Raw genomic sequence first — 26,599 nt, 5'->3', positions numbered from 1 at the left:
TCACTATAGTGAATAACTTCTTTTGTTTTATGCCTATATACTGGAACACACTCTCTTGCTCTGTTAGACCCTTTTGGTAATACTGCATGGCTTAGACACTCAGAAGGCACCTCTTAACGTGGATTTGTTGGTAACTTTAAATCTCCACTTAAAGTAAATTCCTGACGTGTCATAATATCCGGCAACCGTGTTGTTTTTCAGAAAAGCTCCACCTTTTCTCATTAAAAAGCCATCCTTTAGCTCCAGCAGTGACTTTGCCTAGGCTGAGATGATGTCATCAGTCTGCTGCAAGCAGAAGGAAGCATTTCCTCAGTCGTCTTAATTGGTAACCCTGGATGATACTTGAACAAAGGTGACAGTGGGGGAAATTCACTAAACTGGATAACTCGGAATCTGGTGCAGCTGTACATGGTAGCCAATCAGCTTCTAACTTCAGCTTTTTCAATGACGCATTAACAATAAAACCTGGAAGCTGATTTCTATGCAGAACTTCACCAGATTTTGCACTCTCCTATTGTAGTAAATTAACCCAATTGTCCTGGAGAGAAAAGCATACTGTGATGTCTGTGAAAGGGAAGGGGGAATAAATACCTGGATGTGTTACACTTCTACATTATTGATAATGCATAGACATAAAGCCCAGCTACACTTTTAGTTACAAATAAAAGCAAAGCATTGAAAAAGGTGTTCAGAATCTTACAGTTTGTCATACATTTAGTATTCATGTGGATATATTTGCAGGTATATGGTCATTCAGCATTAAATAAGCCTGTATTTGCGGTGGCTGGGCCCGCAGCTGCTGTGCAATTATTCCCATAGGAACAAATGACAAAATATGCTGTATGCAAGTATATTTTAAAGATGAGCTCAGGCGTGTTCGCAAGCAGCACATGCAGAGCCCGCCAGGAATTCGGCACTGTGGATTGCTTATCACAAGCAGTGAGACATTGTTCCGATGTGCGGCTGCAGAGATTGGGAAATGTCCTCGCTGCCTGTGATTAGCGCTGTGCAGTGCCCACTTCCTGGCGGGCTCTGCATGTTCTGTTTGCGAACTCTCCTGAGCTCATCCTGAGTATATATGGAAAAACGCTGGAATTTTGTTTTATAGGCGATGTTCAATGGAAAGTAGGTCATATGGTTTCCACTGGCATAGTTCACACCATTGCGGTCAGTTCCAGGGATTTCCAAAAAAAAAGTAGAACATGCTGCATTTATCCTGCACTGGACAGGAACGCGGTAACATGCATTGGAATGCACTGAAATGAATCAAAAACACACTGGACACCAGTACAGTGGAAAAAAGCATCTGGAATGCGTTCTCAAACTCTTCAAAAATGCACTGGAATGCATCTAAACGTGTTAAAAAATATGCGCATGCATAAACACATCCAGATCAGATCTGGAGTGCGTTTTTGTGGTGTGAACCAGCCCTACAAGCATAAAAACTCAAAGTGCCAAACCAAATGGTGAAAGACTCCCGGTTGTAGTAATGACTCGTAATACGATCACTTGGAACAACAAACGCATTTCAGGGACTAACATCCCCACTTCATCAGAGCTACAAAATATACATTAAAAAAAAATGTCTATCCATATTGTTTATATACCCCTACACATAATAATGTGTAATAATTGGTCTTGTATTCACATAGATGTTAATATACGATATGTATACGGATACATTTTCTATATCAGGGATATGCAATTAGCAGACTTCCAGCTGTTGCAGACATACAAGTCCCATGAGGCATAGCAAGACTCTGACAGCCACAAGCATGACACCCAGAGGCAGAGGCATGATGGGAATTGTAGTTTTGCAACAGCTGGAGGTCTGCTAATTGCAGATTCCTGTTCTATATTATTTTGTAGCCCCGATGAAATGGGGATGTTGGCTGTTCTGTGTGATTTTATATTACAAATCATTTAATTAACTTTGACTTTTTCAGCATATTGTTTGGTGTCACTTCTTGTGTGTGTTTATTTTTTTTTTTTTAATATGCTTTTAAAAATAAAATATTTCAGCAGGGGTTCCCCTGCTCTCCAAAAGAAAAACATTTTTATTTCGGTCTGTGTTGCTGTAGGAGAGGTCCCCTCGCTTCCTGTCTACTAAAACATCAGTAAGTGAGGAAAATCTCTCTAAGGCCGGCCATACATGGATCAAAATCGGGCCGGTTCAGCAGGGACTGGCTTAATTTTTAATACATGTATGGGCTAGCAGATGGACTTGTGTACAACCAATTCATAGTCGGTTTTTTCCCAAACAGTCTGTGCTGCCAGCTATAGCCACTAACACTGATCATTGTATTCTGCCAAATGGAAAGGTTCCCTGCCGGCAGAATACAATAGTACAGCAGGAAGGATTTCCCCATCCACATCGAATGTGTCGATGGGGCAATCGGCTCATTTTTTTTTCTTTTTAGTTCAACCTGCCGGTTGAATGAAAAAAAAAAAATGAATCCTGTATGGCTTACCTAACAGAACCCCAGATAGCAGTAAAGACCTGACAGGGGTTCTAATCCTTTAATGATCTATTCTAAACTAAGTAAACATTCATTTTTGCTGGGTGTACACTTGAACTGTATTCCCTGACAGTACTCTAGGGTAATATTTTTCTATACTTATTGTCTTTTTTTTTACTTATTTATATGTCCCAATCTGTCGCCATAACATACAATAGTAAATGCATCAACTAACACAGCGTCTGATGTTGCCGCAGGGCTCAGCTGACACTCTGTTTACGCGTCATCATTAAACACGATTTCCCAGGGCGGTGGACCAGCGTGGTGGACAAGATCGGCTTCTACCTGCAGTCACAGAACACAGCCAGTTGGCTGGGCAGTCTGCTCTGCCTGTACCAGCTGGTGAAGACTTATGAGTGAGTGTAATTTTTTTAAATTTTTTTTGTTCATTATCTGGAGAGGAACTGCGATAATTGTGGGGGAGGGTTGAGAAAATCGACCGCTTTTAATCGTAAAACCTTTCCTGTTACTTTCAGGTACAAGAAGTCAGACGAGCGAGCACCTCTCATCGCCGCCATGCAGATCTTCCTGCCCCGCCTCCAGCAGCAGATTGTTCAGCTGCTTCCAGATCCCTCCCACTACTCTGTGCTGATGCAGAAGCAGATTCTGAAGATATTTTATGCCCTCATCCAGGTGAGCATGGAAGGATAAGCATAATTGTACTGAAATTGCTTACTCTAATCTCCTTGCACACTGTGGGCATTAGCATTGGTGTGCATTAGAAGCTCCAGCGAGTCAGAGCCTGCTTAGTGGTTGACGTTATTAGCAATGGTAGGGTGCATTTTCTTTCATTTCTTTCAATGGTAATTCATTGATTGGGACAAGGGGAGGGCTGTATAGTGAATTTAAATGTTACTTTTGATCTGACCCTCATAGACCCCTTAAAACTCATCTATGGACCCCAGGTTAAGAGCCCCTGGGTTTGCTCCAACTATATTTTTGTTTTTTTATTTAGATGCACTTTTTAAATAAAGTGATGTAATCACCCAAACATATTTTAAATATTGCTCTGCATAGATGCCAAGTGTGTCAATTCAGAACAGTTACCTTCTCACCTTCTGGCAAATTGCCATTCAGTAATGTCCCATCATATGGGAAGGGGGGTGGACCACCACTGGCTTTGGCAGGCAGCATGCAAAAAGCTCCTCCATTTTTTTTTTCTTTTTCTTATTGCAGGAAAATGTTCTTTGGGTACATTGCCTACTATGCCAATGTGTACACATTTTACATTGATGAATTTCTTTACAGTACACTCTCCCGCTCCAGCTGGTTAACAATCAGACCATGACACAGTGGATGGGAATATTTAGCAGTATTGCTGATCGGGATGTTCCTCCTGTGAGTATAAAATGAAAAATAAATTTACAAAACTGAACTTAAAAGGTGAATTTGTTGCGTTATAGGGAACATCAAAAATGTTAGTTGTGTAGCCTTAAAAATTTACCTTTTTGAACTGCTTGACTTTATCATCATAGCTGTGTATTTGCAGTGTGCGATCATCTAAGGCTCTGCTTCCTCTGACTGCTAATATCTCCAGATTTGGAGTGAGATTTGGTGATTTCACTACTGTGCTGCACACTGTTCTGCTTGCTGTAGGGGAGGGTGTACCTGAGGACCTGCAGAGGAAGGATTTACCTGCTTCTGCTTTGGCCCCCCCACATTCCTGCTTGATCCCCCCCCCCCCCCCCAGTCATTGGATCACCAGTCATCAGGAGGCAGCTCTGACACAAGACATTAAAGCCCTGCCTTTACCAAGTTAGCTGTCTCCACACAGAGACATAATGCAGAGCAAGGCATGATAAGTCAGCAATGGGGAAAGCTCAGGTAGGCCGCAGACAGTACTGATAACTTGCCCTTTGTCTGTGATTGCCTTTGTTTGGGCACAAATTCCACATTTCAGTTACTTTTTAGGGTCTTCTTCCAGCCAAAATATATTTTTAGTTTGGGATAAAATGGAAAAGTGATAAAATTTGTCAGGTTTTTATTTCTGCGTCTGTGACCCATTGGGCACATGTTCCCTCACTTCTTATTACTGTACACTTGGAATTTATTTATTTAAAAAAAATAAAGCAGAGGACTATGTTGCGTTTGATTTTAACCCCTTACCAACCAGGCCAATTCTGACATTCCTCTCCTACATGTAAAACATCTTTTGCTAGAAAATTGCATAGAAGCCCCAAACATTATATATGCAGAGTAAATGGATACCCAACATGTCACGCTTCAAAATTGCATGCGCTCGTGGAATGGCGGCAAACTTCGATACTTAAAAATCCCCATATGCGACGCTTTAAAATTTTTTACTGGTTGCATATTTTCAGTTACAGAGGAGGCCTAGGGCTAGAATTATCTCTCTCGCTCTAACATTCGTGGCGACACCTCATATGTGTGCGGGACTTACGTATGCGTTCGCTTCTGCATGCGAGCACTCGGGGACAGGGGCACTTTAAATAGAGAAAAAAAAGTGATCACTTTTATTCCTATTACAAGGAATGTAAACATCCCTTGTAATAGGGATATGGCATGATCGGTGCTTTTTACAATAAGACCCCACATCTCACCTCTAGGCTGGGAAGCCCGAAATAAAAAAAAAAAAAAAAACGATCTCGGATTCCCAGCTGAGGTGGCGCCGTTTTTTTGAATACAGAGGCCGGGCGTGACGTCATAACATCGTGCTGGGCCTCCGACGATCATAGAGACTCTGGCGACCATCTGGTCCACCGGAAATCTCTATGGTAAACACCTGGGGGTGACGGATCCATTCTCTGACTCAGATCGCAACAGTGAGTCGGTAGAAGCACCGGAGGGCGGCGGGAGGGGGGTCTCTGCTTAAAAAAAACATAGATATATAGATATATATATCTATATATCTCATGTTTGGGTGCTCCAAGTAATTTTCTAGCATAAAATAATGATTTTTACTTGTCAGAAAAGGTTTGGTCTTTAAATGGTTAAACTGCCTTCCTCTACACACAGGAGTTCTTTCCTTTGATAATATACTTTGTTTCTACTTATTCATGTGTTGTAATAAAACTTGGCAGGCTGCCTGAATTTTTTTTCCAGCTGCGAGAACTCTTTGCACTAGTTAGAAAGATCTTGAAATGCTGTTTTGAAGATCGGGAAGAGAAAAAGATTGCGATTTAGATTCTTAATGATTAATTGTGCAGCTCTGCTATGCAGGTAAGGGATGTTTGTAGATTACAACTAACTGTGCAGCTCTGACTAAATATAAATAATACCCTTGCTTTAGGTGTAGGCCATTTACATACCTTATGAAGCCTGAATGGAATACTCATTTAGCAACATCCTGGGAGTATTCCAGTCAGACTTTATAAGGTATGTAAATGGCCTACACCTATAAGAAGGGCTTTATTCAACTTTAGTTAGAGCTGCATAGTTTGTTCTTATCTATAGATGCCCCTTATCTGCATAGGCAGTTTTGAGGGAAAGGTGAAACGGAAGTAAACCCATCGATTTAACAGTTTTAAAAAAAAAAAATCCATTTCTGGGCACGCTGGGAATGTAACTGTCACATTGGTTGTGCCCTCAACCAAACTGTCAAAACCATCCAACGGCTGATGTCATAACTGATCATCTGTAGCATCATGACAGTTGAAGATTAAATAGAGGCCAAAGATGGCAGCTTCCTTGAGTGAAAATGATAGGAGGGTTTACTTCCACTTTAAGGCTCTGTTCACATCTAGGCGTTGGTATTTTACAGGTGTTTTTCCTGGCATTTTTTTCTGGCGTTTTTTCAGCATTTTTGTACAGTTGTATTTAAGTTCAAAAGGTCACCAATGTAGAAGAATTAAAACGCCTGTAATCTACCAAAAAAGAAGCTTGTGTGCTTTTTTTGAGTGACAGGCGTTTTGCCTCGGGCAAACAATATATTAAAGGTTGAGGCTCTAGTGATGTTCAGTAAAACAAATCAAGTTAATTGTAAATATACATAGTATAGCAAGCTAGAAAGTCCATATGTGTTGAATCCCAACACCAAAATGTGATGCTCAAAAAATAAACTTCTAGTTCTTCACCAGGAGTGCTCAATAGATGGGTGGCCACTCGCTAGAAAATGATCACCACTTTTTACAGGAAGGTCAAACAGCACTTCTGGAATTCCAATTAATTCCACTGACAGCATGGTTCCACTCGACCGGCCCCTCGAGATGAAACTAGGATGGGAAAAATGACTCCACAAGAGACATAGAGGAAGGTTTCATAGTGTAGTCATTTTATTAAGGTAAAAAATTACAACAAATGGCGATTGCTCACATGTTACAGTGCCAATCCAGGCACCAGGTGTAATCAGCGTGTGCAAGCCAGCTAGTCCTTGAAGGATGGCACGTAGTCTGCGTCTCTCCTAAGGGCAAAGCCTGAATGGGATGTAGGATCCCGTTCAGGTCCTAATCCTACATCCCATGTTGATCTATGTCTTCAAACTTTATAATGTACAAGCACTTTTTTTTTTTTTTTTTGTCCTTCCTTCCTTGTCAATGTCAAAAGTTTTGATTTAAAAAAAAATAAAAATAAAAAAAAAAAAATAAAGAAAAGAAAAATGCCTAGTTGTGAACAGAGCCCAACATGGGATATCTTTTTTTTTAATGTTTCTGTGCTGATCTTGTGCTCCTATTGATAGGAAACTCTGCAGGTGGATGAAGATGACCGTCCAGAGCTAGTCTGGTGGAAGTGCAAGAAGTGGGCCCTTCACAACATCACCCGGCTCTTTGAACGGTAAAGTCAGCATATTATAAAGCTGTTCATGCTTAACTCTTTCGACTAGTTACTGACCTTAGGCCGTGTATGGTATGTCCAAAAATGCAAGTACCTAGGGTATATCTTGTACATACAGGCCTTCTTTTCTGCTGCTGCCAAATCCTACTTATTTGCTGGAGTTGCCAGAGAGCAAACATCAGCTACGCTGTAAACAAGGCCTGCACATTATAATATTATTGATACAGTGTGAATGGAATAGTTATTCATTGTGCAGATCAGGAGTTTCCTTTGTGTATTTAATGTCAGAGCAACTTGCCATGTGGCTGGATAAAAATGAACATAACATCTCTTGCACTTTTTAAAAGCGAGCGAGCTGTAGTGGATCCAATATGTTTAGTTTGGCAGATTCTCGCTAAGGCTGGCTGGTTTGGTAAGAAGTAGAGGTAGCCATTTTTGGTTCTGCAGTTTAACATTACAGTGATGGACCTTTTGATAGCCCTACAGGGCTGCATGAATTTTTTTTTGGCAACATACAGTAACAGTATAGTTTTCATAAAATAACATAGTTTATTTTTTAAAAGCTGAACTTGAGTTCCAGGCCAGTGACTGTGTTTAAGTGGAGAGACATCCCTCCCCAATGATCAGACTGCAATGATTATAAGTTTTTGTAGCAAATTACAGGCTGCAGCAGGGGCTGATCTGTATCAGGCAATGTTGAGCAGAGCCAAGAACTGCACAGGCATCAACGTTTTAGATGATTGTGTCATCTCTGAGCTGGCATCTCAGTCCAGGAAGTAGATGGTGGCTGTGGATGCCTGAACAAAGATGGAGAGAAAATCAGATGGAACCTTTGTCAGGAGTACTGTAATGTGTGAGAGGCAATACCTGGAAATGTTAAACACATACGATACATTGCGTGTGTTTGTCAGATGAAAAAATATATCAAAAATTAGGTCTGCTTCAAGTCTGAACAATATATATTTTTTTCCCTTCATGTCTTGCCTGGAAATGCAGGAAGATGTGTCTATCACTGATTTTGGCTTTGTATTCTTTAGGTATGGAAGTCCTGGAAGTGTCACCAAGGAATATATAGAGTTCTCAGAATTCTTTGTGAAAACTTATGCTATGGGAGTATTACAGGTGACTTTTTGTTTTCTTTGTTTTACCATAAGCTGCATGCATACAAAGGGGGCAATTTGCTAACACTGGATGGAGCACACAGAATCTGGTGCAGCTGTGCATGGTAGCCAATCGGCTTCCAACTTCAGCTTGTTCAATTAAGCTTTGACACTAAAACCTGGATGCTAATTGCTTCTATGCCCGGCTGCACCAGTCTCTGTGTACGCCAGTTTTAGTAAATCTCCCCCAAAACGACAAGCGCTTCTTTCTAATTAGAAAAATGCAATTGAAGCTGAATATTTTGCTGGTTCCTCCCTCCCCCTGATCAACACGCTAATGAAATTTTAAAAATAAAACCTTTCTTTTTTTTCATTATATACCTTCTTTTAGTCCTAGCAATGTTCTCACATGGTCTCTGCTTCTATATGCAATGCGGGCAGATCATAAATTTGACCATCATAAACATTTGCTCAGTAGTTATTGCACTTGGGAGGAATTGTCGCTCTACATCATTATTTTGTTTCTTCAGGTTCTGCTGAAAGTCCTGGAGCAGCACAGACAAAAGCAGTATGTGGCCCCACGGGTTTTGCAGCAGACTCTCAACTACCTGAACCTGGGAGTGTCCCATGCTGTCACCTGGAAGGTTCTGAAGCCGAACATGCAGGTGAGAATACCATCATACATAGCTGGGTTGAAAGGGGCATGTGTTTGAGTGTTAGCCCTAACCGTTTTAGTCTCTGAAGTGAAGAGGTTCCATCTAAGGGGCCAAAGAACCCTTAAGGGCCCATTCACACTTTTGCATTGTGGCAATGCACATTACTACAGTGCCATTCATTTTGAATGGCACCCCACACACATCCACAGCCCACTACAAGATAAAATACTGTGTGCAAAATGGAGCTTGCATGTTCTTTTAAAGGAGAATTACCACTAAATCTCATTTGGCTGTACTTCTGTGGCGAACCACAGGAGTGCAGTTCAATCTGCACTCCTGGGACCTGTTTTCAGCAAACAGCGGGCTGAAGTCTGCTGATGTCAGAGTTTGGGCAAGATTGTGGCAATGGGGTTGGGATCCACCCAGATGCCGGGGCAGCACCCAACTCGGCCTCTCAGCATGCCGTTGAGATGCTGAGCCGGCCACTCCCACACGCTCCGCAGCCAAGCACTCCAGTGAGGGGGGGAGCTCTGAGAACCGAGCGAATGGCGGTGGTAGTAGATCGCTCAGTTCTCAGTGTTGGAGGTGCTGGGGGACAGATGCAGCATCGGCCTGATGCTGCATCCACCTAGGTTAGTATGATTATTAAATAAAAAGAAAATCTATACTTCTCTTTTAAACATTCTGTTATGTTGACAGCTCACTTAAATGAATGCGTTGCCTTAATGCAGCACACGTTAATGCGTGACATAAATGCAATAAGCCCTTGTTTTATTGCATCATAACAGGAATGGGTCCTAAAAAAAGACTCCTGTGTAGTAGTTAGTAGCTAGTTATTCATTTAAGTGATCTGCCTCCTTGGGCTACTAAATTTTTTCCAAAAGATAAAATTATCAAACAAGTTTGCAGTGTAATATTGGCAAAGTGTCTCCACTTGTTAAACATAGTGCAAACAAATGATTATAAAAATTTGATACATGGACTCTCTGCCCCACCTCTTGCTTCTAAGAGTATTTCCGAAGAGGTGATTTTCCCCCTGATGTGCTACAAAGATGAAGATGAGGATTTGTGGCAGGACGACCCATACGAGTACATTCGCATGAAGTTTGGTAAGTACATTGTTTTTGTTTGAAGTAGAAGGAAAGGCAAGGTAGTAAAGTAACGATTAAATGTTCCCTCCCCTTTTTTCCACATTGCTCTGCATATATTTTATAACAAATTACAATATAATGCCTGTTTTAGCGTTTTTTTTTTTTTTTGTTTTTTTTTCATCACGGCATCTTCTGGAGCAGCATCTGAGAGATGGGGCTCCTCCCCTTGTAACAGGAAACACATCACATACCTCTGTGCCTCAATTTATGTTTTTTCCTCCGGACCAACAGGACATCTTTTTTTTTTCTCACAACCAGGCCGACATGCTTGTTGCTCCCTGTCTGGTGGCCTTCCCATGGCCTCACTGCAGGCCAGGCTTGCCCAGGCAGGACCTTGTTATAGGCACATCACTTGTGGTGTTCCCTCTCATCTCCTTACAAGCCCGAGGTTTTTCCTTCAATGGGAGGTATGCAGCTATCCCTCCAACCACAGGCTGCCTTGACAGCCTCCCCTGGTGCTCTCCTTATAGCCACAGTACTTCAGCCTAGTTTTAACCTTCTACTCCATGGTCGATGCGGACATTTGGGGTTAGCAAGATGAGATAAGAGTGGACATGGAACTGTATCCCCATTTCCAGCTGTGCTTCGAGACACTGGTTGCATCACTTCTGATGTGCTTCCTGCAAAACAACCCTGCAGGTGCTTTTCCAGTTAAAGTGGAAGTAAACCCTTCTATCGTTTTTAGTCAAGAAAGCTGCCATCTTGGCCTCTGAGTCTTCAACTGCCATAATGCTGCACATGTGATCAGTTATGAAACCAGACATTGGATGGTTTGAAAGTTTGGTTGAGAGCACAACCAATGTGAAAGTTAGCATTTCCGGCATGCCGGAAATGTAAGTGTTTTTTTAAACTGGGTTTATTCCCGCTTGAAATCACTTCCGGCGCAGGTCCTATTGGGATACAGGAGTGACCTCACTTGGAACACTATGAGACACCTGAAACATGCAAAGCCTCCCCCCAACAATGTGGCTCACCAGGGACCAAGCACAAGCCGGTAAATACTAAAACCCACCTATGCATATGGCGGGGCAGGGCCAGAGCAAGGGCAGGCAGCTTAAAGGAACACATTTGGATGGCAATGTTTAAGATGGCTCTAAGGTATGCCAGTGGGTGCCCAGTTTCCTCTGTCTTCTTAAATTTCCACTATGCAGGTGTTCAATGCTAGTGGTACCTTTCCAGTCATTTTCCTGGACCTGATCTTTCCTTTAAACACACAGACACCCTAAGGGACCCAATGGACAAAAAAGCAGAGACCTTGTAAAAAAGGGCACAGCCAATTTCAATCTGCCCATTGCCACTTATTGCATTAGCTGGATGTTTATGCACTAGCTCAACCAGTTTCAGACCCACCTGGAAGCTGGCACGGTCATAGCAGATCTCTTGAAAACACTACCAACTTTAAACAAAGCTGCAGCATTTATTGCAGACACTTCAGTCGAAGCTGTGAAAAGAACAGTGCTGTCGATGGCCCCCATCAGCTCAGCTCACAGAGCATTATGGTTTAAAGCTTGGAATGGAGGCACCACTTCCAAGACCTAACTATGCAGGATTCCATTCGCAAGGTAACTACTGTTCTGAGCCAAACTGAAATCGATACTGGACAGGTCGGCAGATAGAAACAAAGTGTGTTCTCCCCCACCCCCACCCCAAAAAGAAACAAAACAATAACCCCATTTTCTTTGCAAGCTCAGTACAGTAAATAGCAAAACGAGTCCAAGAACAGGTCATCCTGCGCTAATGTATAAAAGCAAAGAGGGATTTATCCTTAAACCCCCAAGAAACAATAACTGCCTGCTTGTGGGGGGAAGCCAGGCTGCATACTCAAGACAATGGCAGACAAGCGCAGAGAACAAGTTTGTCCTTGACACCATACTAGAAAGTCACACACTAAAATGCTATCCATCACCCCCAGTTCAATCTTCCCAGGGAGACACTTAACATATCTTATGAGTGGCAAAGAAAAAGTAGCAGGACCACAATCATCACTGGACGATCTAGCAGAACAAGTAATTGCGTTTGTACCCCCAAGAGGAGGGGAGAGTGATCTATTCACACACATTCGCAGAGAGGAAACCCTTACGCAAATTCAGCCTGAACTGGCTATAGACTGATCGAAATTTGGCTGATTTAGCAGGATTCCCCTGGGCTTTTGATCTGTCTATGGACAGGCTGGTTGTACTGAAGTCTATCCATCAGTTGACTTCAGTACAACCAACCTGTCAGGTTTTTTCACCTCATCACTGAGGGTGGCTATAGCCACAGAACACAATAGCCCTGTGGGATTGATTAGAGCAATTTTCTTTCCTTCGACTTGTCGAAGGAAAGAAAATTGCATAATGCGGGGTATGTTTAATTCTAAACCTCAAATTTTTAAAATTGTAAAATACAAAAGGTTCCAGATGGAATCTATTTATTCCATCGGGAACATCCTCGCGCCAGGAGCCCTTCATGTCTACTCTAGATCTGAAAAATCCATATTTACATATCCCGATTGGCAGAGAACAGAAGACTGGAGGAAGTTATTGGCTCTAGTCGTCCTCCTCTCAGTTGCCAAAAGGGACAACAAGCCTCCAGAGATAGATGGATGAATCAGACTTGCAATTATCTACACCTTCCAAATTTTAGAATTGCGTACCACCCAAAGAAATCATGGCATCTTCCTATGCAAATAAATCAGGAGCTACACCAAACTAGATCTGCAGGGCAGCAACATGGATGAGCTTTAAAACCTTCGTAAAACACTACGGGATAGACTTCCTGTCCAACCAAGACCAGTCCTTCGGGCTGTGGACCCCCAAAGTAAGTATTCCTTGCCAGTCCTCTGAGATGCTGCCCTGGATGATGTCTTGAGCAAAAAAAAAAATAAGAGAGTTGGGTACCTGGTAACTAATTTTCTTGAAGTCTTCCAAGGCAGCACATCTCTACTTCCAAGTCAGCACATCTCACATCTCTACTCTCGGCAGAGTGCTTCCTCACAACTTTGGCACATCCTTAGGGGGTCCCTGACTATACCTGGGTTTTCCTTTGGTGCTTTTTACTTTTGTAATGCTGAGACAGATGTATATGACCATTTTTTTAATAATGGTTGATGATTCTTACTGTCACGGGTGGGAGGAGCCTAATCTCAGATGCTGCTCTGGAAGACTTCTAGAAAATTTGTTACCAGCTACCGAACAGTTTTTTTTTTTTGTATGTGGTCATGTGACTGCAAAGCTCTGGGTCCTGTGTGTAACGTGGTGGGCAGACAACAGAAATTAATCCTATGGGGTAGTAATGGTGTCCACTGCTTTAGGCCCGGTTGGAGGAAGAGAGAGTTCCCTCCCATCAGCTTCGCCACATGCCGCAGGGATGGGAGCTTTGCAGATATGGAACCGCATAGAAATTTTTTTTTTATTTATATTGTGATTTGTTATAAAATATGTGCAGGGCCATGGGGAGACAAGGGAGTGGAGCATTTAAATGTTGATTTATTACTTGGCTTCTCTTCTACTTTAACTTTTTACACAGCTAACAAAACTGTTAATGTTATGTTCACAAAAATAATTATTATTGTGTAGCACAGGTTTTATATATTCTTGTATATGCAGTTAGTCTACAAGGTCACCTTCAAACAGCTGGATAGCTGCAGCCACCAGATTCCTGTAGCAAGGATTGGCAGATTCTTGGAATGAGTGGGTCATGTGATCAGTAGCGGCCACTCAGCCCATTTAAACTAATGGCAAACTGACAGTGGCCGCTGCTGTTCCCATGTAGCCATGCAAAGAGTAGATAGTTGTGGTTTGTGTTTGACACAGCACACCTGTCCTTTGTCGAGAAGCCTGCAAAGGTGTGAAAACTTCAATTTACATGGCTGAAGGTGTGAATTTTTAAAATCAGAACAGCAAAGTTTCAAACTGGTACAATCATCCTGGAACAGGGGTGGGGATCTTCGCTATCATGTGTCTTCCATTTATAATGCCGTTTTCATATCTCTGTCCCAGCGATTTGACAATTCACATCTTCAGCCATGTAAAATTACCAGCTGTTCAGATTTCTGCCCACCAAGGATGGGATTATGTAAGTAGAACTGAGTGGTTCCACAACTTTCACACCTCCCACCCTGTTTGTGGACAATCATCAGCATTGACACATGCCTTGGTGATTGGATTAAGGGATCAGTGCTACCTGTGTGGCTTTAAATGTTGATGTAAGTTCCTTCGACATTACAAAACAAGTCCAGTTGAATGTGACTAACTACTGCTGGCTGTATATGTAGTTTCATTTTTTTTTTTTTGTGCACTACTGCCCATACATGGGTTTTGTTTTGTTGCTTTTCCAATGCCATGTCCAATATTGCTCTGCCTTTTTTTTCCTGTACATCTAGCAAGGCTGTCAATTCGTTCAATGTTGCACCTTCGCACACATGGCGGTTTTGTTGTGTACTGGGGGGTATGTGTCACACAGTGATGCTCCACGCTAATTGTCCTTGTCCATGACCTGTTGTGTTTCTGGTTCTAGATGTGTTTGAAGATTACGTATCTCCTTCAACTGCTGCTCAGAATCTGCTCTTTACTGCCTCCAAGAAGAGGAAAGAGGTGAGGCAGGAACATTGGCAAAACGTTGTTTTCAACCACTTGCTGACCAGGAATTTGGAGCGTTTCAAGTGAATAAACCAAGCGTATTGCTGCAAATAATAAGAAAAATAAATTAGAAATTGAAAGAAATTTCCCCCCATGGATACACATAAATTTCCCCCCATGGATACACATAAATTTCCCCCCATGGATACACATAAATTTCCCCCCATGGATACACATAAATTTCCCCCCATGGATACACATAAATTTCCCCCCATGGATACACATAAATTTCCCCCCATGGATACACATAAATGCAAACACACACTTACTGCCCGCAGCGATTGGGCCACACATGAGGTTCGAGGGCCATAATTCATGGTTAACTCTAAAATGATAAGCTCCTAAAGACTTTTAAAGCATCACCACTGAAAAATGTTATGTACTGTCATTTTTTGCCATTTGATACATGCAGTTTTTAGTCTCGACATGTTTGGTATCTATTTTCTTGATGCAACCCTGATTTTTTTTTTTTTGTTTCACCAAAAAATTTGTGTTTTTATGGTATTTGTACTAAAATTCATTTTAGTGTATATCTTTCAAAAAAATATGCGTTCGATAATTCCAGTTTAGCAAACATCATGCAACATAATAAATTGTAATTGCCACTTTAGTCTACAGGTCTCTGTTTACAGAAAATATACAATTGGGGGTTCAAACTACGCAGCCAATAGATGATTCAGCATTTTTTTTTTTTCATTCAACCAATGGGCTGAACAAAAAAACTGACCTGATTTCTCCATCCACACATGAGCTATTTCCTTACGATGGGGACACTTCCCCGCTGTCAGAATACACTGATCAGCACTGCCAGCTATTAATTGAGCTGCATTTATCTGACATGGTGGTTGTACAGAAGTCAATTGGTACTGTCCACCCTCCCTATGCATAGATTGAAATGCAGCTAGTCCCTACTGCAATGGGTGAATTCCGTTCCTTAAGTCTCTAGCAAATTTTTTTAATATGTATGAAAAATTAAAATATTGCCTCAAACACAAAATGGTTAAAGCTGAACTCTAAGCAGATTTGAACAAATTATTGTATGTCTATTTATTAATACGTTATTAAATGTATTTTTATTACAAGTTTTGTAAGTACCTGAATCAGCCTCTTGCAGTCCTGTGAGATGAGGAAGCAGTACAAGGAACCAGTCCATTCATGTGCTAACAAGAAGCACAATGATGGGAAGAGAGATCAGAATGACAGAGACACAAACTTATCACTGTGCAGCCTCTCTTCATTGCGCTCAGAGATGGGCTGGGTCAGGTGCAGGAAGACCTGGACTCTGAGGAAGTGGGTTGAATGATGCTGGTCTTCAGATTGAAGACAACTGGGGCAGAAATAATCTCTACTATATCAGCTTCTATAAAGGTCACATGACTTGGAGTCACTGATCATCATTGGTGACTTGAACTATCAGTAACAGCTGAGTTTAGGGGCCACCAGCCGTGCAAAGTGTTGGCTGGTGGCACTCAAATGGTGCATTTATAAATGTACCCCAACCCAGTGCATCATTCTAAGGGCATGTTTATTCAGAGGTATTGTGATGGCATTTATGAAAAGGCTGCCGACCTAGAGATCCTTTTACAGTCATACCCCTCTGCAAGTGCCACCAAAATACCTAGTGTTGGCTTTTGTTGCAGTCTAGAGGGAGCAGTGACCCCCTATTTCTGGACTGGAGCAGTTAATATTATTGAGTGTGAAGGGGGAGGTATTTAGTAATATGTTTTAGTTAGTTCAAATTTTTTGTCAGGCTGTGTCCTTTGACTTCCTGTCCCATTGACACTGATACAAAATATGAGGGGAATAGGAGTCTTCCTCACAGGGAGATGCAGACAACCTAAAAATGGATGGACTCTTTTGCCAAATGCTAATGTTCTGTTTTGTGACCTTTTTCAGCAATTTCCAATCACTTTCCTTCTGACTCCTTGTATCTAAGATTTATGTGAGGGGAAGATGGAGGTTCTACCCCCTTCCCGATTCTATCCAAAGAGGGGGGGGGGGGAATTGTCTAGAGTTGGGCTTTAAGTAGTTTAGAATCAGTGCGTCCAGAAGTTACATTTCAGTAAGTAGTTGAGTCTGGTGGTCTGAGGCCATCTTTGGTTTATTGTATCTCTTTGGCACAGGGATAGTGGGATCCCCTCAATGGGCACAGCAGGTGTGCAGACCTGAAATATCTGTACACAAATGATGGGGACCCCTCATATTGGGCACGGCAGGTGTGCAGACAAGGGAGCTCAGTACAGGAATGGCGGGAACCCCTCATATTAGGCACAGCAGGTAGACAGGCCTTGGAACTCAGTACAGAGCTCTCACCAATATGGTCCCCAATATATTGAAGAGATTGTCAGACGGTCACGTGGTTATGTTCCCTCCTCTTCCTCCTCGTGGAGTCTAAAGGAGCGACAGGGACCCTTGAATATGCCAACTTTTTTTTTTTTCTTGTATTTTAACACATTATAGCGCTTGGAGCTAAGAGATATATTTGTTGAAATGCATCCTTATGTCCATACTTCTAGTACCTTGATGGTCTATCTTTTTGTATACTGAAATACATATCCGTTGTAAGCAATATTTTCCCTTGGAATTTGATATGTGAATTTTCAATAAAAATGATTGGAAAAGAGGAGGCTGTCAGATGGTTTAATGCCCCAGCATCTACCAAATGCAGAAATATGCATTATGGGTGGGCTGACCCTCTGAGTTATTACTGAAAATTGCTATTGTTCCTCTTTGTTTTAGGTGTTGCCAAAGATGATGAATTTTTGTTACCAGATCCTCACAAGTTCCTCGGTTGACCCGCGGAAAATAGATGGGGCACTACATGTGCTGGGTTCACTTGCAGAGATTTTATTAAAGGTAACATATTTGCTTTCTACTACTATGGTCAGTATACAGTACATGTGACATTTCTGTAGTGTATTACTTTATATTTTCCTCCAGAAATCTGTGTACAAAGATCAGATGGAAGTCTTCATCCAGAATCATGTTTTCCCCCTTTTCATGTCTGAGCTGGGCTACCTCCGAGCACGGGTAGGTCATTCAAAAGTAATTTCCAATATTTTGAAATCTGTAACTTTTATAAATGTCCAGCCTTAAACATCCTTGTTAAGACACTTCCTGGCATAGGGTGACAATCCCATCTACCCGTTGTGTGCCTGTGTTGCCATGCAGTTACATGATCCTCAGGAGTTTAGAAGTGGCCATTTACGCAGACATGGTCCACATGCCATGCCACTTGAGTGCATATACTAAGGGAGGGACTGCAAAGAGGCTGAAAGCAGAACTTCACCCAAAAGGGAGAGTTCTGCTTTTCCTTCCCTCTCCTCTCCCATGTTTTGGATTTTTTTTTTGGGGGGGGGAGGAGAGAGAGAGGGTATGTACCTAATTTTGATGGCTACCAGCTCCCTCTTCCGCTCTGACTTTCTAGGTGATCAGAGGTGGAAGTTCACCCCCCCTTTTTTCCCCCGCAGACATGTCACAGGAGACTGCAGGACTATATACAGGGCGCAGCATGGCTCACACATGCGCAATGGGCAGTCACCTGTGAAACTGCAAGGAGTCAGTCGGCTGCCCATAGTTAAGATGCCAGCACCTGGATCCAAAGACACAGCAAAGAGTCGGGTCAGGTGACGACATGGCTGGGTCCTGGGACAAGTGTGTGTGTGTGTGTGTGTGTGTGTGTGTGTGTGTGTGTGTGTGTGTGTGTGTGTGTGTGTGTGTGTGTGTGTGTGTGTGTGTGTGTGTGTGTGTGTGTGTGTGTGTGTGTGTGTGTGTGTTTTTTTTTTTAAAGTCACCAGCTTCAGTATTTGTAACTGCTGACTTTAAATTTTTTATTTTCGGGGTGAAGATCCTCTTGAATGTCATCTGCAGCATTGGGGTGCAACAACAGATAAAAATGAAAGTAGAATTCCAGGTTTACTTCAACTTTGCATTGTTTGAGCCAAGCAAGCTATATCAGTTACTGATGTGTGCACTGTACTATACTGTATTAGCATCAGCTACATGCAGTGCTGTGTTTCGGCAGAGGTATAGGCAACTTCCCTTCTGCTGCTGGAACTAAATAGAGTCTGCCTGAATGCTTCTCTGCCATTCAAGAAAAGCCTTGTATTTTTTCAGGATTTACATCTCTCTTTTTTAACGCATAATCCTGTTCTTTACGTCATTCTCTCTTCTTTCTCTTCTAGTCATGTTGGGTCCTTCACTCGTTCAGCTCACTAAAGTTTCACAATGAGCTGAACCTTCGAAATGCTGTAGAGTTGGCGAAGAAAAGTCTGCTGGAAGATAAAGAACTGCCAGTGAAGGTGGAGGCTGCCATCGCTCTGCAGATGTTAATCAGTTACCAGGGGGCTGGTGAGAGAATTTCCGAAATATTTGGTATACGTTATTCATCCAAAAATGCTGCAGTACTGTACTATAAACAAATTGTCCCTTATCTGTCACAGTAGTATATGAATACCCAAAAGAATACAATTATTATAATAATGTAGGATTTATATTTCGCTCCAACAGTTTGTGTTCAGTGCTTTACAATAAGGAGACCATACAGTTACAATACAAATCAAGAAAAGGGTTAGAAAGGTCCTGCTCATAAGAGTTTACCATCTGAAAGGGAAGGGCTTGTTGATTCAAAAAGTGATGACTGTATCGGGATTAGAGTGGCGGAGAAATAAAGTTTCAGTTGTTAGAAAAGGGCCAGGATAGGCTTCCCTTAAGGGATGAGTTTCAGGGACCACCTAAAGACAGAATAGTAGATGGCTGAACAGATTCAGGTAGGTTCCGGAGGATGGGAGAGGCTCTGGAGAATTCCGATAAGCAACAAGGGAGCCAAAGAGCAGGAGATCTTGGGAGGAGCAAAGAGAATGGTGTAGGTGCTATTTTGAGATGAGGTTGGTGCTGTAGCTCAGGACAGCTGTTGTTGACTTTGTATGTTAGTGTTTAGAATTGTATTTGTTGTGTGAGTGAAAGTCAGTGGAGAGAATGCATTTGAGAGGGGTGGCAGACACTGAGTACTTAGGAAGGTGGATTAGTTTGGCAGCAAAAGTCATGGTAGGTAGAAAGGGGTGTATTCTGTATAGAGAGAGACCAACAAGCAGCAAGTTAGCATTTGAGGCGAGAGATGACAAAGAAGTGGTTGAACTGGATGGACTTGTGTGTTTTTTTCAACCTAACTATGTAAAGGAATAAGAATGCTGGTGGTGCCATTGGTTAAGAAGGGGCTTCTTATGGAAATGTTAGAGGTGAAGACAACAAGATTAGGACAGTAAATGTATGTGGGGATAAAAAGAGAGGTCAGAGTCTAGTATTACACCTAGCAGCCTGGCATGAAGGGAAGGGGACTGATGGTTGTGGTGTTCAATATGATGGAGACTGAGGAGTAGATGGATGGATTTGTGTCTCAGCATCATAAAGATAGTAGTAAGGTTATCAACTGCCTGAAGCAGTCAATAAATGAGTCCTTTTTTTTCATTAAAACAATCATTGTGGATGTTTGTATTCTGACAGCGGGGAGACTTCCCTGCCATCAAAATACATTGGTTAGCCCTGCCAACTGTAGCCTGCAGCACTGATTGAATAGTAAAAATCCAACAGGGTGGTTGTACAGAAGTCGATCAGTAGATTGACTCCTTTACAACCACCATACATGGATCGAAAATTTGTCCGGTCTCTGCTGAGTTGTAGATAGAGAATAGAAGGGTTTTGATGAGCCTTGGAGAACCTAGGACCTCTAAAATCCTAGGAATATCATTTTAGAGCAGGTGGACAACCACATCTTAGATCTCTGTGTTGAGATTGGGAGAAAGTCCATAGGTCTCCTATAATGCCTTGAAAACATATTCCTACCCCTTGACACTTTCCACATTTTGTCATGTTACAACTAAAAAAGTAAATGTATTTTATCATATAGACTAACACAAAGTGGTACATAATTGTGAAGTGGAAGGAAAATGATAAATGGTTTTCAGTTTTTTTTTATTTTTTTTACAAATATGTGACTCTGATACCTCCTAACTAAAATCTAGTGTAACCAATTGCCTTCAGAAGTTACCTAATTAGTAAATAGAGTCCACCTGTGTGTAATTTAATCTTAGTATAAATACGGTTATTCTGTGAAGCCCTCAGACATTGGCACAACTGCAAACATACCAAGACATGGCCGTCCATGTAAACTGACAGGCCAGGCAAGGAGAGCATTAATCAGAGAAGCAGCCAAAAGGCCAATGGTAGCTCTAAAGGCGCTGCAGACATCCACAGCTCAGGTGGGAGAATCTGTCCACAGGACAACTATTGGACCCCTTTCACACTGAATCTCTGCTAAAGCTCTGGCCGTTTTTGCAGCGCTTTTCGGGAGCTAGTGGGCTGGGTTTTTTAAGGTCACGTGATGTTTAAAAACAAAAAAAAAATGGAAAAGGCCTTTTTTGCGGCGCTTTCAAATCGCTTTGGAAGTTCTGCCCATTAATTTCAATGGTCAGCTCTGTTTTTGGAGTTTTATTTATAGCACTCCAAACCTGCCCCAAAGATGCTGCTTGCAGGATTTTTTTTACCGTCCAGCAAGCAAACCGCCCCAGTGTGCAGACACACATTGAAGTGAATGGGCGGCGGTTTTCAGGTGCTGTTTCTAGCGCTGACATGCTTGACAACTGCCTGAGTGTGAAAGGGGTCTTAGTCGTCCACTCCACATATCTGGGCTTTTATGATGGGAGAGTGGCAAGAAGAAAGCCATTGTTGAAAGAAACCATAAGATGTCCCATTTGCAGTTTGCCAGAAGCCATGTGGGGGACACGGTAAACATGTGGATGAAGGTTCTCTGGTCAGATGAGACCAAAATTGAACTTTTTGGCCTAAAAGCAAAACGCTATGTGTGGCAGAAAACTAACACTGCACATTACCCTGAACACACCATCCCCACCGTGAAACATGATGGGTGGCAGCATCATGTTGTGGTGATGCTTTTCTTCAGCAGGGACAGGGAAGCTGGTCAGCGTTGATGTGAAGATGGATGGAGTCAAATACAGGGCAATCTTAGAAGAAAACCTGTTTGTCTGCAAAAGACTTGCGACCGGGGTGGAGGTTCACCTTCCAGCAGGACAGCAACCCTAAACATACAGCCAGAGCTACAATGGAATGGTTTAGATCAAAGCATATTTATCTGTTAGAATGGCCCAGTCAAAGTCCAGACCTAATTCCAATTGAGAATCTGTGACAAGACTTGAAAATTGCTGTTCACAGACGCTCTCCATCCAATCTGACAGAGCTTGAGCTATTTTGCAAAGAGAAATGTGAAAAAATGTCACTCTCTCTCTCTAGATGTGCAAAGCCAGTGGAGACATCCCCAAAAAGACTTGCAGCTGTAAGTGCAGTGAAAGGTGGTTTTACAAATTATTGACTAAAGTATTGTTATTTTGATAACCATTTTATAATTTTCCTTCCACTTCACAATTATGCGCCGCTTTGTGTTGGTCTATCACAAAAAATACCAATACAATACTTTTACGTTTTTGGTTGTACCATGAAAAAATTTTGAAAATTTCAAGGGGTATGAATACTTTTTCAAGGCACTGTATAGACTGTTAGTGAAGAGATTAGCACTGGTAGTAGGGCAACAATTAAAGGGGTTGTAAAGGTAAATGTTTTTTCACCTTAATGCATTCTATACATTAAGGTGAAAAAAATGTCTCACAGTGGCGGCGCCCCCAGTCCCCCCGTTTTTAGTTACCTGACCCCTCGAAAGTCTTGCGCTCGCCCCCAACGTCCTCTTCGCCGCTCAGCCTGGCCGCTGATTGGCTGGAGTGGATGGATTGAAAGCAGCACAGCCATTGGCTCGCGCTGCTGTCAATCACATCCAATGACGCGGCGCGCCGGGGGGGCGGGGCCGTGTGATATAGCAAGCGGCTATACCCGCCGGCTGTATCACGGGAGCGCACCCGCAGGTGCTTCTCACCATGCGAGGGAGCTTGCATGAACATGAGAAGTACCTGCGGGAGGAAGCAGAGACAGCAGCCGAGGGACCCCAGAAGACCAGGTTCTGGGCCACTCTGTGCAAAACGAGCTGCACAGTGGAGGTAAGTATAACATGTTTTTTTTATGATTTTACAATCCCTTTAAGCTAACCCGTTGCCTTTTCCTTCATGGGTGGGATGTAACAACAAATTCTGAGTGTCTGGTTTAGGAGCTCTAATTTAAGACAAATCAATAGACTGCTCTGCTGTTGTAAACTCTTCAGACTGTAGTTCTTTGTATTTTATAATTATTCCAGCATTTTGTATCCCTCAGCAAAAGAGTACATGAGGCCTTACATCCGACCAGTCATGCAGGAGCTCCTGCACATAGTCCGGGAGACAGAGAATGATGATCTGACCAATGTCATCCAGAAGATGATATGCGAATACAGTCAGGAAGTGGCTCCCATTGCCGTGGACATGACAAGACATCTAGTGAGTGGTGTGTGAAGATATGATGAATGGCAATAGTTTGATGCTGTGATGTATATGCAAAGGAGATATCCAGGATCCCAATGATTCAGTGCTCTATGTATTTATGTATAGGATATAGTACGTCAAAGGGATGGTGATAGTATGGTGCTTTGATCTGTATGTACAGAAGATATCAAGGATGGTAATGATCCGATTCTTTGATCTGTACATACAGGAGATAAAAAAGATGGTGAAGGTCCATTGCCTTTATCTGTATGTACAAGGGATATAAACAATGGTGGTGGTTTACTGCTCTGTGCATGTACAAGAAGTTTACAGGGGGAAGTTTATTCCAGTGATCTGATCTGTATCTACAGGGAAATATACAGGATGTTGATAGTCTGGAGTAATATGCATGTCCAGATATTTAGGGTGATGATGGTCTGCTGGTGTGCTTCAATCCCTTCTCTGTGTTCTCTCTCCAGGCTGAGATCTTTGTAAAGGTCCTGCAGAGTGAAGAGTATGAGGAGGTGGAGGACAAAACTGTCATGGCAATGGGAATCCTTCACACCATTGACATTGTATTGACTGTTGTGGAAAATCATAAAGAGGTGTGTACCCTGACATGTGGCTTAGTGGATACCCCCCACTTTCTCTTACCTTCTTTAATTCTTTACCTTTCTTTCAGGTGAAGCAGCAGCTGGAGGGGATTTGTTTGCAGATTGTTGGTCTTGTTCTTCAGAAACATATTATCGGTATGAGCCTGTAAAAGATTTAAAGGAGGTCATGGGGTAATATTTATAGGGTGGTCACATAACTTACCCCTGGTATATAACCTCATGAGTTCCAAAAAACAGAATAATGTTATACGTCTGGTTTTAAACCTGTGTAAAAAGTGAAGTTTATAACAAGTAATGGCAATCCTCTATTTAATTTATGGACAGACTTTACAGTATGCTTTAGTGAGTAATGCAAAGTGATTTATGTATGGGAATTCATTTTTCTGTCCCTACAGAGTTCTATGAGGAGATTCTGGCACTAGCATACAGCCTCACCAACCAGACCATCTCCCCACAGATGTGGCAGCTTCTGGAGATCCTTTTTGAAGTTTTTCAGAGAGACTGCTATGAATATTTTACAGGTTTGTTATCAAATGCTCTGTTTGTGTGAGAAATAGCTACTGCTTCCTTCATCTAATATTTTGTGTACAATCAGCGCTACCCATAAAATGCTCTTTTATATGTATATATAAACAATATATCAAACGATCCCTCTGCGAAAAATTTTCTGTAGTTTCTGCACACTACTTAGTGATTCACCACACTAAAAATACCAAAAGTAATACAGTGCAGCGCTATCGACCCTAACCATATCTACAACAGTGATGATTACAAAATATCTATCTATCTCCAAGATACAACATGTAAAAATCAAAACAAAACAAATTAGTCTTTTCAATCTATGTGATCAACCACTGTGCTCTTCGACCTTCTTATTGATAAATCAAAGTGCAATCCCACCACCGGGTGAATTACCCACTCAACTCACAATAAATATTTAAGGCTTTTCACTATCTATCTTGCTGTTCTGATTAGGTGGATCTCCTTTTCCCCTCCTGGGATTGATCACTCTCCACCACAAACTGTCAGGGCTTTACACTCCTTGTTGCTGCTCTCTTTAAGACACTCCTCCTTCCACTCCTGGGATAGATTGTTCTTTAATCACCGTTATTTCACCACATTGAAATAAAAAGGCATCTCCATAGTGTTCTCCATTTAAAAGCTTTATTAAAATGCCCCCCAAAAAATACACTTGCAAGACCTGTAATAAAAATCTGCGAATTTCAATCTGTGTCAGAAAGCTCGTCCGGGTTAGCAGTGGTTCTGTGACGTTATGGGCTGGGCTCCTCCCTCCACTGCATTTTATAAAGGGGCATTTTAATAAAGCTTTTGAACAGAGAACACTGTGGAGATGCCTTTTTTGTATCATGTGGTAAAATAACAGTGATTAAAGAATGATCTATCCCAGGAGTGGAAGGAGTAGAGTGTCTTAATGAGGGCAGCAACAAAGAGAGTGTAAAGCCCTGACAGTCTGTGGTGAGGAGGAGCTCCACCTAATCAGAACAGCAAGAAAGATAGTGAAAAGACTTGAATATTTATTGTGAAGTGAGCGGGTACATTTTCACATGTTGCTTGTTGCTTTCGTGTGATTATATTATAGTGATGATTTTAATATATATATATATATATATATATATATATATATATATATATATTATAAAATCATCACTCTTGTAGAAATGGTTATGGTCAGTAGCGCTGACCTTTATTAAGTTATTACTTTTGCTTCCTTAATCTGTCAACCAGTGCTCCCTGCAACCCTTAAGTGGACCTGTCAGTAACTTTAGGATTCTGCACATCCAAATTCTCAAAATGACACTATATACAGAAACGGTATTATTTAAAGGATCAGTTAACCTTTTGTAACACGTTACACCCATATTTAGGGTATAACAGATGCACTGGCTCCCCACCCCCTTGCTTGCCCCTTCTGTCACAAGCTACAGAAAACATGCCTCTGCCTGCCTGGCTGCATCATTCACCGTGTTTTTTGAATGTGAAAGCTAAAAGTACCAACAGCCTTTGCAGCTGTCGGCTTGTAGTTCTCAATGAACTACCATGGCACTGTTGAGCACTCTAGTAGTTCATGGAGTCTTCCTGTCAGAGTGCAACTGCCTGCTTGTATTGGAGGTATGGGCCGACAGGCACACGGTCTGCTGGACTGTGGCATTACAGCCACGATCTGCTGATTATGGTTGCAATGCTTTTCAGATCCCTAACAAAAAAAAAAAAATACGGTAATACATACATGCATGCTTTTTTTTACCTGCAAAAAAAGTAATTTTTTTTTTTGTATAGGTGAACGCATCCTTTGCAACATATAGTAGTTGTGTTTAAAAACAGACTGTTACTAATCCCGTAGTTCTGACCTAAGCGTAGGAGCTGAAACAATCAGCATTTGGGCCTGTAATGCTTCTACAGATTGCTCTAGCCACTTAACCACTTCCCACCCGGCCAATGCATATATACGGCCGGGTGGGAGCCGTCTACTCCTGATAGGACGTTCAGGAACGTCCTTCAGGAGTAGCGGGATCGCCCGCGCAGCGGCGCGATCCCGATGTGCTCGTGTCACCCGGACACGGCACATCTCGGATCGGCAGGAGGGCTCTGTGATTGGCCCTCCTGATCACATGACGACCGTGTCCAATCACGGCCGTCATGTGATGTAAACAAACAGCCGGTTGCTAGGCAATCGGCTCTCCTCTCCTCACACGGAAGTCACCGCTGAGGAGAGGAGAGCAGAACGCTGCAGCCGGCTGATGATCAGTGAGTATGGGCTGCTTTTTACAGCT

The 26,599-nt window shown here is 42.1% G+C and overlaps 1 protein-coding gene and 1 long non-coding RNA gene across 2 annotated transcripts in view; one reads left to right on the top strand and one right to left on the bottom strand.

Moving 5' to 3' along the window:
- The window catches only part of IPO8 (importin 8), a 56,539-nt gene that overhangs the window by 5,930 nt on the left and 24,010 nt on the right, over positions 1-26,599 (top strand). The window contains exons 4-18 of the mRNA XM_077469012.1: positions 2,717-2,875; positions 2,996-3,152; positions 3,768-3,857; positions 7,156-7,250; positions 8,288-8,372; positions 8,881-9,015; positions 10,016-10,115; positions 14,655-14,731; positions 17,516-17,632; positions 17,717-17,806; positions 18,961-19,126; positions 23,048-23,208; positions 23,673-23,798; positions 23,876-23,942; positions 24,203-24,328. Of these exons, the coding sequence (XP_077325138.1) occupies positions 2,717-2,875; positions 2,996-3,152; positions 3,768-3,857; positions 7,156-7,250; positions 8,288-8,372; positions 8,881-9,015; positions 10,016-10,115; positions 14,655-14,731; positions 17,516-17,632; positions 17,717-17,806; positions 18,961-19,126; positions 23,048-23,208; positions 23,673-23,798; positions 23,876-23,942; positions 24,203-24,328 (1,751 nt within the window). The remainder of the gene's footprint in view (positions 1-2,716; positions 2,876-2,995; positions 3,153-3,767; positions 3,858-7,155; positions 7,251-8,287; positions 8,373-8,880; positions 9,016-10,015; positions 10,116-14,654; positions 14,732-17,515; positions 17,633-17,716; positions 17,807-18,960; positions 19,127-23,047; positions 23,209-23,672; positions 23,799-23,875; positions 23,943-24,202; positions 24,329-26,599) is intronic.
- LOC143960423 (uncharacterized) overlaps positions 13,607-26,599 on the bottom strand; it is a 55,906-nt gene continuing 42,913 nt past the window's right edge. The window contains exons 2-3 of the long non-coding RNA XR_013270311.1: positions 23,848-23,950; positions 13,607-14,820 (exon numbers count right to left, since the gene is read on the bottom strand). This is a non-coding gene — a long non-coding RNA (uncharacterized LOC143960423). The remainder of the gene's footprint in view (positions 14,821-23,847; positions 23,951-26,599) is intronic.

Source organism: Lithobates pipiens, unplaced genomic scaffold, assembly GCF_037356315.1.
Source record: "Lithobates pipiens isolate NorthernLeopardFrog02 unplaced genomic scaffold, aLitPip1_a1.2 Scaffold_8, whole genome shotgun sequence".
Lineage (NCBI taxonomy): Eukaryota > Metazoa > Chordata > Amphibia > Anura > Ranidae > Lithobates > Lithobates pipiens.
Note: the sequence above shows the minus strand (reverse complement) of the source record. Positions and strands in the feature narration are given on the sequence as shown.